Below are 16,616 nucleotides of genomic sequence, written 5' to 3' on the forward strand. Positions count from 1 at the left end.
AGAAAGTTTATATCCCCAAACTTACGGCAGTAAGCTTAACTAAAATATTGTCAAAGTTTCATGATGTTTCTCAAGTTAGTGCTTTCAAAGCGAACTTAATTTTTTTACAATGGTAAAAGGTGACAAGTGTAGGTCTAAACGTTGTCATAAATGTTACAAGTGTACCACAAAACCAACAACCCCTAAAACATCATGAAAACTTTGGAAATTGTCTTGGGTGATCGTAAAATGAAATTGAGTGACTTAGTTAGCATCGGTGCCAGCTCCAAGGTAGTAAGAGCGAGTGAGTCATTTGCTGCTTGAACTTATATTTGGCACTGATTAGAGCTGTTAAGTACGTGTGTTTGTAATATAGAATGAAAAATGGATACATCATTACATACCAGTCGACAGTCCACTAAAGCTGGTTGTCCACTGAAGAGTGGACGACCTTTCATAAGCGGTGCCAGTTTCTCCGAGAACTGTCAGGTTAAATCTAAACAGCAATTTGAGTTAGCTGAAATTTCTGACTTCGTCAACTGAAAAGTCTCCAATCTATCATAGTAAAAACACATTTTTAATTTTCAAAATTCTTTCTTTTATTCACCATAGTTCCCTTCACGGGTGATACTGTGATTATAGCGACCCTCCAACTTTTCGATACCATTTTTGTTGTAAGATTTGTCGTTTGCTTCAAAATAGTTCTCAGTATCGGCCATCATCTCTTCATTCGATGAAAATTTCTTCCCAACGAGCATTCTAATGAGATTTGAGAACAGAAAATAGTCGTTGTGGGCCAGATCTGGGGAATACAATAAATAAGAAAGCAATTCAAAGCCAAATTCAAGGATTTTTGCTATCGTTTCACTGACTTGTAGCATGCTGCATCGTCTTTGTGAAAACTTTTTTTTCTTCAAATGCGTCCCTTTTTCGGCGATTTCATTCTTTAATCGGTCCAATAACGCTATGTAATAGTCGCTGCTGATGGAGGTACCATCCCAAAATACCAAAAAACGCCATAACCTTACCAGCCACTCGGATGACTCCCGATTGGACTTCGGAGTGAAATAATGGCGCCATGTTTCATCTGTTGTCACAAGTCGATTCAAAAACTCGAATTTCTTTCGCTTGAACATCTCCAATAGAATCCAAATAAAATTGACCAATCCAAACTTTAGTTTCAACTGTACTTTTCCCGAAATTCCTTTCTATCCATTTTTTACCATAAGAACAGTTTCTTCACTCAAAATGGCATAATTCATAAACTAATGATTTGACATCTGTCAAAAATATACAATCGTATGGATTTAATTCTAGTAGCGTGATACTTGAAAGTTTTCATTTGACCTGATACTGTAGGGTATATGAGTTGTCCCGATTATGAATTTGAGTTCAAAAAATTTTCATCACCAACAGCTTTTGTTGTCCTTTCAGTAAATGGTGGTAATTTGACATCTATGTACACCCCATGACCACAGCACAAATCATCCAACGTGTTAGGAATGTTTACTAGGATTTTCGGTTTTAGCAACCCAATTAGGTTTTAATAAAATTCAAGCATTCTCTTGGTCTCTTGGTTTTCTTGTTTCGTTTGAATACAGAGTCGGTTCTAAAATATTCTTAGCTTCTCTTAGATTTAGCAGTGTTTTCTTGTCAAAACTAATAACAATAACTTTGTTAAGATATTACGTGTTTCCTCCCTCTTCCTGTACATACCGAAATAGCGCTCAAATTTTCAAAAAGATTGGTGCGGTAGTTTTGAAGTTAGGAAAGGTACCGACTTTGAAAACGTGAGTTGTGAGGAAACGCTATAAAGTTGAGAAATCTGATGGAAAATGTTCATAAAACAAGAAAAAACGTTAACTTCGGCTGCACCGAAGCTATTATACCCTTCACAGGTGCATTTCAATTTTTTCGGAGATTATATTATTACCTTGAGTAGTAATCCATGTCAAATTTTGTGAAGATACCACGTCAAATGCGAAAGTTTTCCATACAAGCCCTTGATTCCGCTCGTTCCGTTTGTATGGCAGCTATATGCTAAAATGACGTTTACAAAATTTCAAGAGGATATCTAAAAAACTGAGGGACTTTTTCGTATACATACAGACAGAAAGACGGACATGGCTAAATCGACTCAGCTCAACATACTGATCATTTATACACTATATATGTATACTTTATAGGGTCTCCGACGCTTCCTTCTGGGTGTTTCAACCTTCGTGACAAACTTAATATAACCTGTTCAGGGTATAAATACTCACCAATTCATCCTTCGTTAATTTTGCGCCAAAGTTCTTGAGATATTATTCACTCATTTAAGTCAAAATAAAAAAATCGGAAGATATATGTAAATTTTAAACTCTACTTATTCCTAAGGGGTTAGGGGTAGTCAGAGGCACGAAAAAATTAGAATTCTCAGTATTTTTTTTTTTGCCATTAAATCGTGTTATATTACAAAAGTAATAATATGGCATTATTAAAGAATGTGTTGACTTGAAGTCACGAATATTTCAAAAAAAAAAAAATAGTAATTATAATTTCCAAAGTTATAGTTGTTTGTGTTAACCCTGTTCCAATAAAAGGTAAGTACTTGCGGTGACAACCATAAGTCCTTGGAGATTCATCTAAAATCAATCGGAAAAAAAATTAGTTTTATAAATACTTAGATAATCCTGGGCCTGATCGAAGGATTTTATTTATTTTTCAAAATTAACAAAATAGCGGCCTCAGGAAATTTTTTTCTAAATTTTTGCGAAAAAATCAACAGTTAATTGGTCTTTAAAAAATCTTAATTTTTGAAAAAAAAAAATACTTCGATCAGGCTCGAGTTTATTATGTATTCTAAAATCTGTATAGATTTTATTAAAATCTACTGAGCGGTTTTCGAGTTACAGTTGTCGCCAGTTCAAAAAATATAGTTTTGAGAAAAGCGCGTTTAAAGTTTCACACTAGCGCCCGAACTTTCTTTGCTATTTCTCGAATAACTCAAAAACTAATTATCGGATCAACGTGAAATTTTCAGAGAATATTTTTAAGATATTACACTTAACGAAAATGCAAAATTAATTTGTTTGAAAATTCTGACTACCCCTAACCCCGTTAGGCTGGCTTGCAAAATTTAATTTTTTTTCATTAAAATAACTTTACAGAGCAGAACTGTCGAAAATTGAGTGTTACGTGAATGGGAAAATGCGCTCGGCTCGGCTTGAAGCGCCCACTCTGCGGACACCCTAATAGTAGTCAGTTTTCATTTAACTGCCTCAACCCTCTACTTCCTTTATTTTAAAGCCTTACTGTTTTCCTTGTTTATGTTATTACAAATGTCACTAGAGCAACACCACACATCTTCACACATATCTGCTTACATCTGCTATATACATATTGTAAGTATATACATATTTATATTTTCGGTGTCATGTGAGTCAATATTCGCTCATTAAGTGCACTGCATCAAGTGCCACAAACAATAGCAGTATCCTGTTAAGCCGCAAAGTTGCTATTGGTTGCTATTGAAATGTACTCCGTAATTGTGTTATTGTTTTTGTAGCCGTGGTATGGTAATATGCGCATATGCGAGGATAATTGTAATTGTGACAGTCAAAGTTCATTTTTCGTTGGCAAATATACGAAAACATATCATATGTCTTCCTAACACACTTGGGCATTTCAATGCGACACTTAAGTATTTATAAAGGGTGTGGCAACGTGTTGCATTAGATACGATGCCTTTAATGAAATATTGGTGTGTAAGGTTATAAAATATTTTTTAAAACTTTAAGCTATGGGATTATTCACTTCAATGAATTGAAAATTTTGTGCGATTTTCAAAAATAATTATTACACTTTTTAAAAAATATTTTTTGTATCAAACTTATTTCAGCAATGATTTTTTTTTAGTTTAAAATATTTTTCTATTTGCAAGACATTACATTTTTTTTCATAAAATGTCTGCTGAAAAGCATTGCATTTGTATTTCTCAAGTTACTTGACTTCAAGTAAAAAAAATTTTAATTTACTTTCATATTATTAATGAAACACCCTGTACTTGTGTATGTTTATGCTTTTGTTTAACATATTTTAGATCCCTTTTTATGTTAATTTCGAATGTGAATGTTTTGTTGACTCAACTCAAACTCTGCCGCCATTGTGGCGAAATACTACTTGTGTGGCGTGTGGGCGTTTCCACTAATTAAAAGCATCACGTCACTTTGTTTAAAGTTTACTTTAGCAACATTTCATCTAATTGAAGTCTGCATGTTGCGAAGGAATAACGGTGAAATTCCCTTAACGCTAATTTAACAGGACTAAAACTAACTGGGAATACAATATGGATATCTATGTATTTGCTGTCGTTTATCCAAAAAAAACCAAATTGGGACTCAGAAAATAAATTTAATTAGTTTCAGAAAATGAAAACACAAATATAAAATGTAAGATATATTTTGTTATTTTATGCTGTCGTGAGAACTTGTATATGCGCAAAGGATTCACAGCACTGCTATTAGCGAGAAACGGAGGAATGGAAGTTATAAAGAAATATCGTTTAGAAATGTTAGAGCCGAAGTAATTCTGTACAAGATGGGATTCTATGAAAGTATATTCATATATTTGTAAGTGTTTAGAGTTTACAGAAACACATCTTCAAATTTGTTAACTAAGTTAGATCTTTTTGAGTTATATGCAAACGCTTAGAGAATGTGTTCTGATAAACCCATATTCAATGCTCACTAACAGGATTCTAAAAGTGTTCGACCCAATCGTTTCCTATGTATCTGAAAATATAAAGGATGTTCAAATCAACTTTATGCAAATAAAATACGCATGTTTCTTCAGCCAAGCATATTTCTTGGCTTTTTCGATTTCGGTCATAGAAACTTAGTTGTAAACTTTATTCATGATTTTAAAATATTTAACTTATTCTTCAAAATTTATGTCGTCTCTTGTTTTTTCCAAACCTGGAAACAGTTTTTAAAGTCAATTTTCTTCAATGTCTTCAATTGACTGTAAACCGTTTCCTCGGAGCAGTCAACTGAGTTTTCTGAGAAATCAGAAGTCACACGGAGCTAAGTCAGGCAACTACGGCGCTATTGGTTGAACTCACGAATAATCAATGCAGTATGCGATGGCGCATTATCGTAGTGCAAAAACCAAGAGCCATCGATCCATATCAAATAGTATTTCTTGTGGACAGGTTGGCCGGTCGGAGTTAATTTGGACAGTAGCAGACCTCGATTATCGAAGCACGCTGTCAACATTAATTTTTTACTGATTTGTCGTGGCTTTTTAGGCTTCGGCTCACCTTTGTCATGAATAACACGTCTCATGACATCCTGGTAGTCGGAAAATATTGTTTCACAAACGTTAAGGCTACGCTGTTTCTCGAAAAGATTGAGTGGTTTGGAACCGACTATGCTTACACTTTTCTTGTACTCAAATGATATTTCAAAATGATTTTCACTGACCCTTCCGATATTCCAACGAAGCCTTTTGTGACTCAGATTGAAGTATCTCCAAAACATACGTTTTGGACGCATCAACCCTCACTTCAGATGTCGAAACGTGTCGAACTCATAGTTTATTTTTTATGAACGAGAATAAAAATAAATCATTTAGTGGCGGACTATACGGTGTGTGAAATCGATATTTTGTGTACTCAAAACTGCATTTCCTTCAATCAATGTCTGAGAGCTGAAGAGTGATCCATCTTCGGCGGACGGCTTTTCTGATTTCTTGAAAGACAACTGGCAAAATAATGGTTGTACTATATACCATTCCGAATTTACTGTTCCGCGTTGATGTTAACGTATTTTTTTAACATTTCTTTTAACCAATCGGCACCTGCTTTTTTTGAGCGAATGACAAATTGTGTGGGATCCAAAGTGAACCAATGTTCATGTAATATTGAATGGATGCTGATCTCACTAATGCCTATAGTTTGCGCACAGGATCAATAGTTTCGGGATCAACAACTGATTTTGAATTACCTTCACGAAACTCGTTTGGAGTGGTCTACGACCCCGACTGAATTCAGTATACCATGGATAAACGCTGCTCTTTGATGAAGCTTCATCGCCATAAATTCAATTAAGTTTATCAAGTCACTGTTGCTGAGCTATTTCACGTCGATAGTTGCGTGAAAATATCCACGTTTTAATTCCATATTTCGCATATTTTAAGTTACTGTAAATAACGCAAATAACGCTCCTAGGTCAAAACGTTCTGAGTGTGTATAATGTCAAAACTGTGTAACTTTTCGATAAAGTTGTAAGTTGTCAGATTGATACACTAGGTTTGCAAAATCCCGGATTATAATAGGCAACCTACGTATTTCTGACATGTTTGAAGTTTTTTTGCAAAGTCGATATAGTTTGGTATTTAAATCCTTTCATGTAGTAATATATCATCTAAACAAAAAATTAAATATGAAAGGAACTGTCCTGATATTATAGTAATTTGACAATTCTAGCAATTTTTTTAAAGTTATCAATAATATGTGACATAAATTAAAACAAGTAAACTTTAAGAAAGTAGTTGAATCAGCTACAATATCACCGAATTAAATATTTTATTTTGTCTCCAACTCCCTTTCCGCATCGCGTAGCAGCCTTGCGGTTACGGCGTCAGCAAGAAAAATGGCGCCGAATACAATAACTCCTACGCAGTAAGCTAAGGAACCGTTTTAAAAGAGTAATCGGAGTTCATCGACCGCATATGAAAATTTTTCAATTGAATGAATGTGGGAGTGAATTGAATGAGTTATGAGCAAACTTAGCTGCAAGCGTGGCATGCTCGCTCGTGACTTTAAAAGCCACATAAAAGTGTAAAACTTTTGCCGCCACATTAGTTTAGCTTAGTTTGACTGCTCGGCTGACAAACGGCTTCAGCTATGGCAGTGGCTTCGCCGGAACTACATCTCGCTGAATGACAAAGGCTTTGCGGTGAAATGTCCTTTTCCTTGCCTTTGCGCGGTTACCCTTTCTAAGCATGGCTTTTGATTCCGAGATTCTGGTGGAAGGTGCTATTCTGTTTTTCTATAAGTTGTAAGCGAAAATAAGGAAAATTAATTATAAGAAAACGGCAGTCATACTCTAGTGAAAAAAGTGAGTACTTTTAATGAAGTAGAAATGTTTAATAATTCCTACGTGATAATATTTGACTATGGAAACAATAGGAGCGTTTATCGCTATTCTACAGGCGTCTTCATTAAGGACTATGAAGTGGCTCCTAATTGTAATTCTCGCTATTTCGCGCTATGTGAGTATGAGACAAAAGTTGCAGAAAATGTTAAATGATGTTAAGAGGTGAATTATGAAATGATTTTTTTTTGCTTTTATTTTGGTGCATTGGCATACTCCTCCGGAATAAAACAGGACGCAGATGGAGAAGCTATAGACCTGTCAGAACACGAATCTCCGGATTATAACTGGATGTATCTTGATGTCTGCCATCGATCATCTTCATAGTGAGGCCAGCACTTCTTCTCTAAAACAGTATCTACTCGGCTGTTTTCGCAGAAATGGTCAAAGAAAATGCGAAATATTTAAGATGATGAAAGTGTGAAGCACAAAAAAAAGCATAAAATTTGTAATTTGTGATAAAATGTTGAGTCAGGTGCTTGAAACGGAGCCGCCTCCTACTAACAGCAGGAGAACATGCCTCCAACTCGTGGGCGCAAGTGAACAATATACCGTCCAAATTTTGTAAGCGACCTATTTCCGACAGGCACAGAGCCTATTAACACCTTCATTGACTTCCTCCCAGTGTATGGCGAACTTGGAATGTAAACAAAACCGATAGAAAAGGACCACAAATCTTTCGCAGAACCTTTCTCTCGAAAACTCGCCACGTCGACTCATCACTTGTTGTCATGGTTCAAGCCTTTGCACCATATAGCAGGACGGGTTTTATAAGTGACTTGAAGAATTTGGTCTTTGCTCGTCGAGAGAGGACTTTATTTTTCAATTGCTTACTCACTCCTGTTAGCAAGAGTTATTCTGCGTTGGATTTGGAGGCTGACGTTGTTGTTGGTGTTGATGCTGGTTCCAAGACGAAATTATCTACGACTTCTACGACTATCTACGAAGTTATGACTGTCAACAGTGACGTGAGAGGCAAGTCGCGAGTGCGACGACTGTTTGTTTGATGACAGGAGTTATTTTGTCTTGCGCTCGTGCACTGCCAGACCCATTTGCTTTGCTTCCTTGTCCAGTCTGGAGAAAGCAAAACTGACGGCGCGGGTCTGAGTACTGCAGCAGGTTAAACACTTATTTATTCAGAATATACCCTGATACATCAAATACGTACATATATGTATGTTTTGCATGCAATGAGTACCCCATGACTACCTCTTTGCTTGCTCAATGAAACCAACGAAATAACTCCTCTGTTTCTATGGTCCGAACCCATCGAAATAACTCGTTCGTTTCGACAAAGGTTAACTTATTGCTTTCCCCCAAGCAGGGTCTGCGTAACCGTTACAAGAACAGCAGCAACAACGATCACCACAGAGCCTCCTTCGGAGAGATGAGCCTCCTTCACGGAGGTGAGCCTTCATTTCGATATCTCGTTTATAGTGGTCTTGAGTTCGCTGACTGTGCGAGCAATAACTGAGGAGCCGGCAAGTAAGATCATTCTTCTTTCAATATCTTTAGACAGGAAACCATGCAAAGTTTTATCGTCGGCATGCGGTCTTATACAAAAGGGGGCAAACCTCGCGTTAGCGCTGGTTGAAGCTTTTCGCGGCTGCACGGTCTGACCCAGAGAAAAACGCTTGAGATTCATTTCAATGACCTCAGTACTACTACCAATTGGCGCTCAGTAACATTCATCTTGCCTCTTTGATTACAAAAACAAAAAAATATTAGTAGCAACTCTTTTATCGATTTTTGTTTTTTTTTTTTATTTTTTTTTTTTTAATACCATTCAGTAAAATTTTCCATTGCCTCTGTAACGTCGGAAACCATTTCTGAAGTAATTAATTGTTCGTCAGCTTAATTCCGCTTCAATCATGACATTCAACATTTTATCACAAATCACAAATTTTATTGTTTTTTTTTTTTGTGCATCACACTTCCATCATCTTAAACAGTTCGCATTTTCTTTGACCATCACGCCGCTCTCGCATTAATTCCCCGCCAAAACTTTACCTTTCATCTTACGTTTCGGTATTTTCTCTTCGTTGCTGTCCTTCCATCATTTTCTCATTATGTTATAATTAAATGCGATTCCGTCCAATTAGTTTCAGCTCGATTAATGCGAATGAAGTGTGTTGGGTATTTGGTGTGCGTGAGCTGTGCTTTGTCCAATATTATATAGGTATTTACTTACTTTAAGCCTCACACTCCTCCTAGATATACAGTTCAAGGATACTCGCACACTTTAGCTTGAAGTGCTGATAGCTGCGACAGGAATGACTAAATGCGAATGTACGAATGAGTGCACAAATGATGTGCTGCTGTGGCATCATCGTTGGAATTGCCAATAAAAAAGCAGTGTGGAGTGACACTATTTCGCTGCCAAGACCTCCGCCGCCTTACATTATTGATTGCACAGCCAATCAACCGACCTACATACACACATACCTATGTATATACAGAGTTATCTGTAAGAGGGTGAGTTTGAGGGCGGCCATCAGAGGGCACTTGATTTATTGTGTTAAGTGTTTGCGATTCGTTTGGTCGTCTCTTTGCGTGCCTGTGTGTCTCTGATACTTTCCACATTTCCTCATCGTCTTAATTTGCTTATTACTGGGCTTCGGCGTTTAAGTAGTGAAACAAATAAAAAATTAAATACAAATTGACGCGTTGTTCTGGTAAGAATTTGTAATACTGAAAATTAATGTCAAAATAAGTTCAAATAATTGGTTCGAGATTTCGTAATTACATGAATAAAAGAAGCAATTTTCGGATGAGACTCGAAACACATCGAAATGTGCTTAACGGTCATTAAGTATTAATAATATAATATCTACATAAATCAAGTATGTTCACATTTGTGATTGATAATGAAGTATCTCGGCAGTCCAGTATATGGAGCCGAAACTGATATTGGCCATCTCAACAAATTTGGAGTGGACTCCAATCGCCTTGGTAGGATAGGTAGGTAGGAAGTAGGATCCTTCTTAGGATCGACCTATTAACCTAACTTAACCAACCTGCGATTCATAATTTATAAATTGGAATAAAAATAAATCCAATATTTTTGCATTAATTGGAAGTTTTATTTGGCATAGTTACAATTATCCGATTTTGTTGAAATATATACCTGTTCAATAACCTGTTAGGAATTACTTACAGTCGATTTTCAAAAGTTTTCCTTAAGGAAGATTTAGTAATCACTAGGCTTCAAATCCAATAAGGTGCCCAACAACAACCCAACCTTGGTCCCGGCAATTCTTCTGAGAAGTCACTATCTATTCGTGCGGTCAATTCCTATTGCGTATATCTGTCCGCTTCTGAGTGATTGCTTACCTCAGACGTTCCATTTGTTGACAGTATAGATACGGTTAAACAGTTTGGCCATAGAGAATGAGCTAATAGTAGTTGATTTCCCGCAAACCTGAACAAAAACAGAGCAAATTCTTCCTCAATCATCAGTCAATAAGGGTTTGGTCACCATTTGAGCCAGCTCATCGCAATTCGCCCTCCACCATTCTCGTTTGTCGTTGTCAATGCTATCAGTAACCATCTACTTCAGACATTGATCGATTTTTTTGTGAATACAGATGGAAATTCGGTGCTTTAGTACTCTTGAGTTAACTTGTGTGGCACCCATACTTCTTCTTTTTATATTAATTCTTACTTATGGTTCCAAGTGATTTTTTGCGCCATGTTTAGCTTTTAGCTAGAGGAAATGCATTTTCGGCATCAAAATTTCCTGGGCGGTTCTACAAAACCAAGTCCCTTGCAAGTCTACAACTAGACCATAGTGTCCGAGAAAGTCCGCGGCTGATATGACCTGAGAGGCGTCTTCTATAATATTCCATAGGAATTCACCGCGTAAATTCAGATTTAACTTCAGGATGACTTCGCCGTAGCTAAACACAGGAGAGCCATTAGTGCAGTTGCATTGCACGAACTGGTTTCGTTGACTTTGGAGTGAACGTCTGTCCCCGAACTAATTAAAAAATGCATGTTGCGGTTAACGGATTTGTTGCGCGACATAGATCTGGCGCGCTGTCGGCCCGGAGCGGTTGTTACCATAAAGCAAACTGACGTGCTTTAACAAAGTGGCGATTTCAGCTCGTATATTGGAAATTTCTCTCAATGGCTGAGGTTCGAAGATAATACTACACACATCGCCGTCTTTCAATGCCAGATATTCGCTGATGGAATCCTAAATTTTGACCTTATCACTGATTCAAACGTTGGTGGCGATGATAGCTGCCTGCATGTAAGGCGGAAGTAGGCTCACCCTGAGGTCATGGAGTATGCTTTCGCTTAGCGCTGACCCTGCAATGCCCCGCATCTCGCAGTACAAGTCGCTAAGTCGGCGATCCCCTAAAGAGGAAGTATGAAACTCAATTGAAGAAACTATCAATTGAGTTTCACACTTCAAGATATAATAGTACAGTTGTACAGTTTCTTTTTTTATATTGCGTGTAAAGAGAGCAAAAATAGTATATACTTATTATCCACTAGCGGCACAAGAAACCCATAAACGAATTTTTTACAACCATGCTTCATAGCTTAAAAGTATCCTTCAATTTAAAAGTCAATGCTTCCAAGCTTCTTAAATTTAAAACACACAAGCCCTTAGCATGGCTTGGTAGACTTTCATTTTTTCAGTTCGTTTTTTGTAAAGAACCGTACTTAAGTCTTTATCCTATTGGATTTTTTACTTTTGTCTGTATTTTAAAATTCTTTGACTCTCAGCTTTGAGATTAACCCAAGTGTTCTACTGTTCCGCCTCTTATCGTTTACTGCTTTTCATACGCTTCGTTTCTTCACATTACCGCAATCGGCATTGACTTTCGTGAAATTTCATTTTGCCACATTTTATTTGTATTGAATTTTATTTCATTTTCATTGTTACTTTGATTCAACATCATTACAGCAAACCAATATTCTCCTGTGTGATGACTCGCATTACAATGACGAATACGAAAATGAGTTATCCTCGTACAAGAGTTTGTCAACTCAGCACCAACCGAGTAGACTCGTCTATGAAGAGAAATATGTAGAGATTGAGAAATAATACCGTAAGACAATAACAATGACAAAGACGACGTCAGTCACAAGGACAACAAAGCGTTGCACTGAAACTCACACACAGCAATAACGGTAACAGGATATTCGTATTGACTTTAGGTTATACAATACAAGTGACTTGTGGTATAATAAATCGGCGAAATTGTGCAATATAATTGCGCTTCGAAGGTAAACGAACGAGAAATATGAGTGGTGCTTCCGTTGTTGGCACAGCAAAGTGCTAAGACACGTCTTTACGTCCTTCACTAAGCTGGAAATTGATTCTTAAGTGGTAATATGTACGACTGTATCGTGAATTTTGCTTTTTCGCGGGCTCCGTGTTTTCGATTTTCGATTGTTTTGTGGCGTTATGTTGGTTTTGTACCACTTACTTATGGTAACCAGTTCGGCCATTTTGAATGATTACTTAATTTTTGTCAGCTGTTTTGCTTGGAAGCGTTTTGGTTCCTCTTCGAGTTTTTGCTTACTCCAAAAAATGGATCCGAGATTCTTTATAAAATTTTGTGTGAAAATAAAATAAATGGCGCGATTAGGTTGCTCAAAAACAAGATTTATCGGTGTGCAAAATGTTCTCAGAGGGTCGAGAAGATGTGAACGGCAGAAAGCGTGACAGAAGCCCGAGCACACCAAAAAAAGGCGAAAACACTAACAAGGTGAAGATAATAGTATTGGCCGATCGTCGAATCACCATCGGAGAAATTCATGAACAACTAAATATATCGATTGCCATTGTCCAGCAAATGTTAGAATCAGGTCGCGACGACGCAGATCTACTCCAGAAGGTCATATCATGTTCAATCTTCCCAATGTATGCTGCCGGAGGATCGAACAACGAGCTAAGTTAGGTCGAATGTGAAGGCTTTTCTAACAGTTTCTTCCATTTCAGGGGCGTCATGCATCATGAGTTCTTGCAAAGGGTCGTACGGTCAATAAAAAATAATACCTGCAAATTAAGAGCAATTCGGACGAAGCAGTCCGCCAAAATGCCCGGCTTTGTGGAAGAACAAAAATTGACTTCCACTATGATAATGTTCTGCTCAAGTATCGTTGCTTGTGCGTGAATATTTGGCCAAAAACAATTAAGTATGGTGTCGCAGCCACCGTGCTTCTCAGACTTGACTCCTGTGACCAAAACACGAAATTTTATGTGTTTTGAGGACTGAAAAAAACGCGGACAGGACAATAGATATGCATGAACAAATAAACACTTTCTTAAAAACTACCAAATGCGCGATGCTTTTTGAACAAACCTCGTGGTTATGGATATGTATATGTTTCCATCGCCTTTACGATTGACATAAGAGAAGTGAATTTAATAACTCTTGAAAATCTCATTAATAGCCTTAACAATTTCTACAGAGATTCTTATGTCCAGCACATTATTAATTCATACAGCTTAATTGAAGCTTGAAAGCAGTTAGAATTCACAGAAAATTTGCATTAAGATGTGCACATTTTTTCCAGCTGCCTAATTTCTTCTCTAAACGCCGACCCGATAACCCAAATTTTGCGCTACAACAGTTCTAATCAACAGTGCGAAAATAATGCATTTCCTATGCAAAAGTGGGTTGCTGGTTGTAATGTAAAATGAAAACGAAAATGAAAGTGCCCCTATTACGCATATCTGCTGATTTCACAATTGTACAAGTACTAGAAGTACAAGAATAAAGCACAGTGGTGCTTTCTCAAGTAGCAGATTTTCACAAATAATATATTTTTTATTCTTTTAATGTGGCTTTCCGGCAAAAATGCTGTGTACTTTTAAAACATTTATAACTAAGTCTGAATGCATACGAAATTTAAAGAAAAAGTACGTATATTCATTTAAGTTTATTTTTAATACCATGTATCAGGTTTGTCCGGGGTAAACTCCTAAATTACTGAACCGATTTTAGTAAAATTTAGCTCAGTGTGTGATTTTGAATTTGATTCAACTTAATATATCTCAATGTGGCCGCCAGTATGCCGGTGCAAGTCTTTTGAATGACCTCTACGTCTGCATAACGCTTTCCTTTCATGGGCAAATGCATTTTTCCGAAAAGGAAGAAGTCGCTCAGTGTCAATACGGGGAGTGGTTAATGGTTAAAATGTGATTTTTGGTCAAATAACCGTCTTTCGAATTTTGGATTCTGAGCAATTTTCGGTCGTCAGTCAATTTGTGCGGAACAAACCGTGCACACACCTTTTGTAAGCCCAAATGTTTGGTCAAAATGCGATAAATCGATGTTTTGGAGATGTTAAATTCCATTTCAATGAATTTCAATGATGATTTTGGCTGATTTTTGATGAATTCACGCACAGTTTCGATAGAATTTCCGGTGATCACGGATTTTTATCGTCATTTATGTCTTCACGACCATTTTGAAAACGTTGAAACCACTCTTGCACTCTACTAGGGGATAGGCAATCATCGCCATAAACTTGTTTTATCAATTGAAACGTTTCGCTAAGAGTTTTACCATTTTTAAAACAAAATTTAATATTGCACAATCGATAAAAAAAAGCAGATTCTAACGCACCAGTCGGCATATAAACCCTCAGAGGGTGCTATATTTAAAAAGTCCTGTTTACTTCGGAACGTACCTTATAGAAATATTTATATAGCATATTTTCAAAATTAAACCTCAAGTACAAACCCCCTGGATTTGTATACAGGCAATAAATATATTGAAAAATTGATTATAATAGTATTTAATGTATACCATAGCTACATGAACGTGATAATGATCTAATATATTGTTTTGTCCGGGATAAACTCCTAAATTACTGAACCGATTTTAATAAAACTTATTACAGTGTGTGTAGTTTGATTTAGCTCAAAAGATAGGATATATCTCAATATCTAGCTTACCTCTCAATTATTTTAAAATTGGAATAATTCATAAAAAAATAAAAAATATATATTTCTAAAAATAAGCATGTTTTCAAATTAAAAAAAATATTAGCGCAAAATTCAGTATTTTTTCATGAAATAAAATATTTTCGAAATTAAATCTCAACATAAACTCCTTGGATTTTTATGCTGGTAATAAATATATTGCAAAGTTTATTGTAATACTTAGTGTGCCATAGCCACAGGAAGTGCATTGACAACTATTTAGTTTTTCTTCTTTTTGACACAAATTCTGCGCAAAAGACCCACTGCACAGTACCCAGCTAAGCTCCAGCAGCGCGCGTAGAATGACTTCTGTCAGCAAGTTTGTTTGCTTTGCGGCGCTGAAATCAAGTCGCGGCTTGTACGAGTAGTTTGAACTGCTTAAGACTTGTTGGAGTGCTGAATTTCGCTAACAGCAAAGTCCTTTAACATTCTGACGTAATTAGAATCGCATGTACACTCCCATTTCAACTAAAAATAAGTTGTTTCTGCCCTTACATACATATATGTTGGTTAATACATCTTGTTCTTCTTCGGCTCGTCTTGCTGCGTTTGCCTTACGCCATTACTGCGTATTTTGTACTTTTACAAAGTCGTTCTTCCGCGTTGATGAGTCTAATTAACGAACTTCAATCATTGCAGTTTTCTGCAGTGCTGTATCGCTCTTTAGCTCTACTTCGTTTACACGATTTTCTTGTTGGCTTTCCAGCAGCTTATTTGTTTTCTGCCATTTTTCTTTTTAGAGTGCGAAGTATTTGTGCAACAAAATGATTTCAATCAAGCCCTTTAGCTGCTATAATTTTGTAACTATCCTTTTACTTTAATATTTCGCTGAATTATATACGCTCACTACGTTTAGCGCTTGTTTATTTCATTTTCTGTCCATAACTTTATTTTAATTAATATTTTTTGCAAAGTTTCGTTATTCATTTGCGTTTTCTTTTTTCTTTTTAGCCCAAGAAACGGCAATACAAGACAAAACACAAGATAAAGGTAACACAGAAACACTACTACACACATACATATTTACATTTATACTTATACAGTTATATATACACATACACATATTACATAATTAATTAATATATAATAAAAAAAATAATTACATAATTACATACATATATGGGTAATATACTTTCCAGCAGTGGGGCACACATATACATATACTAGTAATAAAAATGGGCTTCCTCCGGTAAAAAACAGCATTTTTTCAAAAATTTTTTCTCATATAAAAAATGAAATATTTTATAAGAATTTTTTACTGTTACAATCATACACTACTACCAAGAAAATTCTAAAATTTTTGGAAAATAATATTTTAAACTCTCTCATTGCAACGCCATTTCCGTTGACCCCGAGAAAAATATATTTAAATCAGCGCACTAATCCTAGCTAGCCTCGAGCGCTCAAGTTCCTAAGACTGTATCTTCGAAACTAATACTCGGATGAACTTGAAAAGTTTAGACAATACTCTAGAAGTGTTGTAAAATTGAATAAGTTAATTAAAAAATTAATTCTTTGAAACCCATATAAGCACATAACTTCACAAC

The 16,616-nt window shown here is 36.2% G+C and overlaps 1 protein-coding gene across 2 annotated transcripts in view; it reads left to right on the forward strand.

The window, feature by feature from the left end:
- LOC120776567 (cyclin-dependent kinase 14) overlaps positions 1-16,616 on the forward strand; it is a 287,704-nt gene that overhangs the window by 209,204 nt on the left and 61,884 nt on the right. Inside the window, exon 4 of one of the 2 annotated variants that reach the window (XM_040107329.1) lies at positions 16,021-16,059. The exons of the other annotated variant lie outside the window; for it this stretch is intronic. Within the exon in view, the coding sequence (XP_039963263.1) occupies positions 16,021-16,059 (39 nt within the window). The remainder of the gene's footprint in view (positions 1-16,020; positions 16,060-16,616) is intronic. 2 annotated transcript variants of the gene reach the window in all.

Source organism: Bactrocera tryoni, chromosome 5 (genome assembly GCF_016617805.1).
Source record: "Bactrocera tryoni isolate S06 chromosome 5, CSIRO_BtryS06_freeze2, whole genome shotgun sequence".
Taxonomy (NCBI): domain Eukaryota; kingdom Metazoa; phylum Arthropoda; class Insecta; order Diptera; family Tephritidae; genus Bactrocera; species Bactrocera tryoni.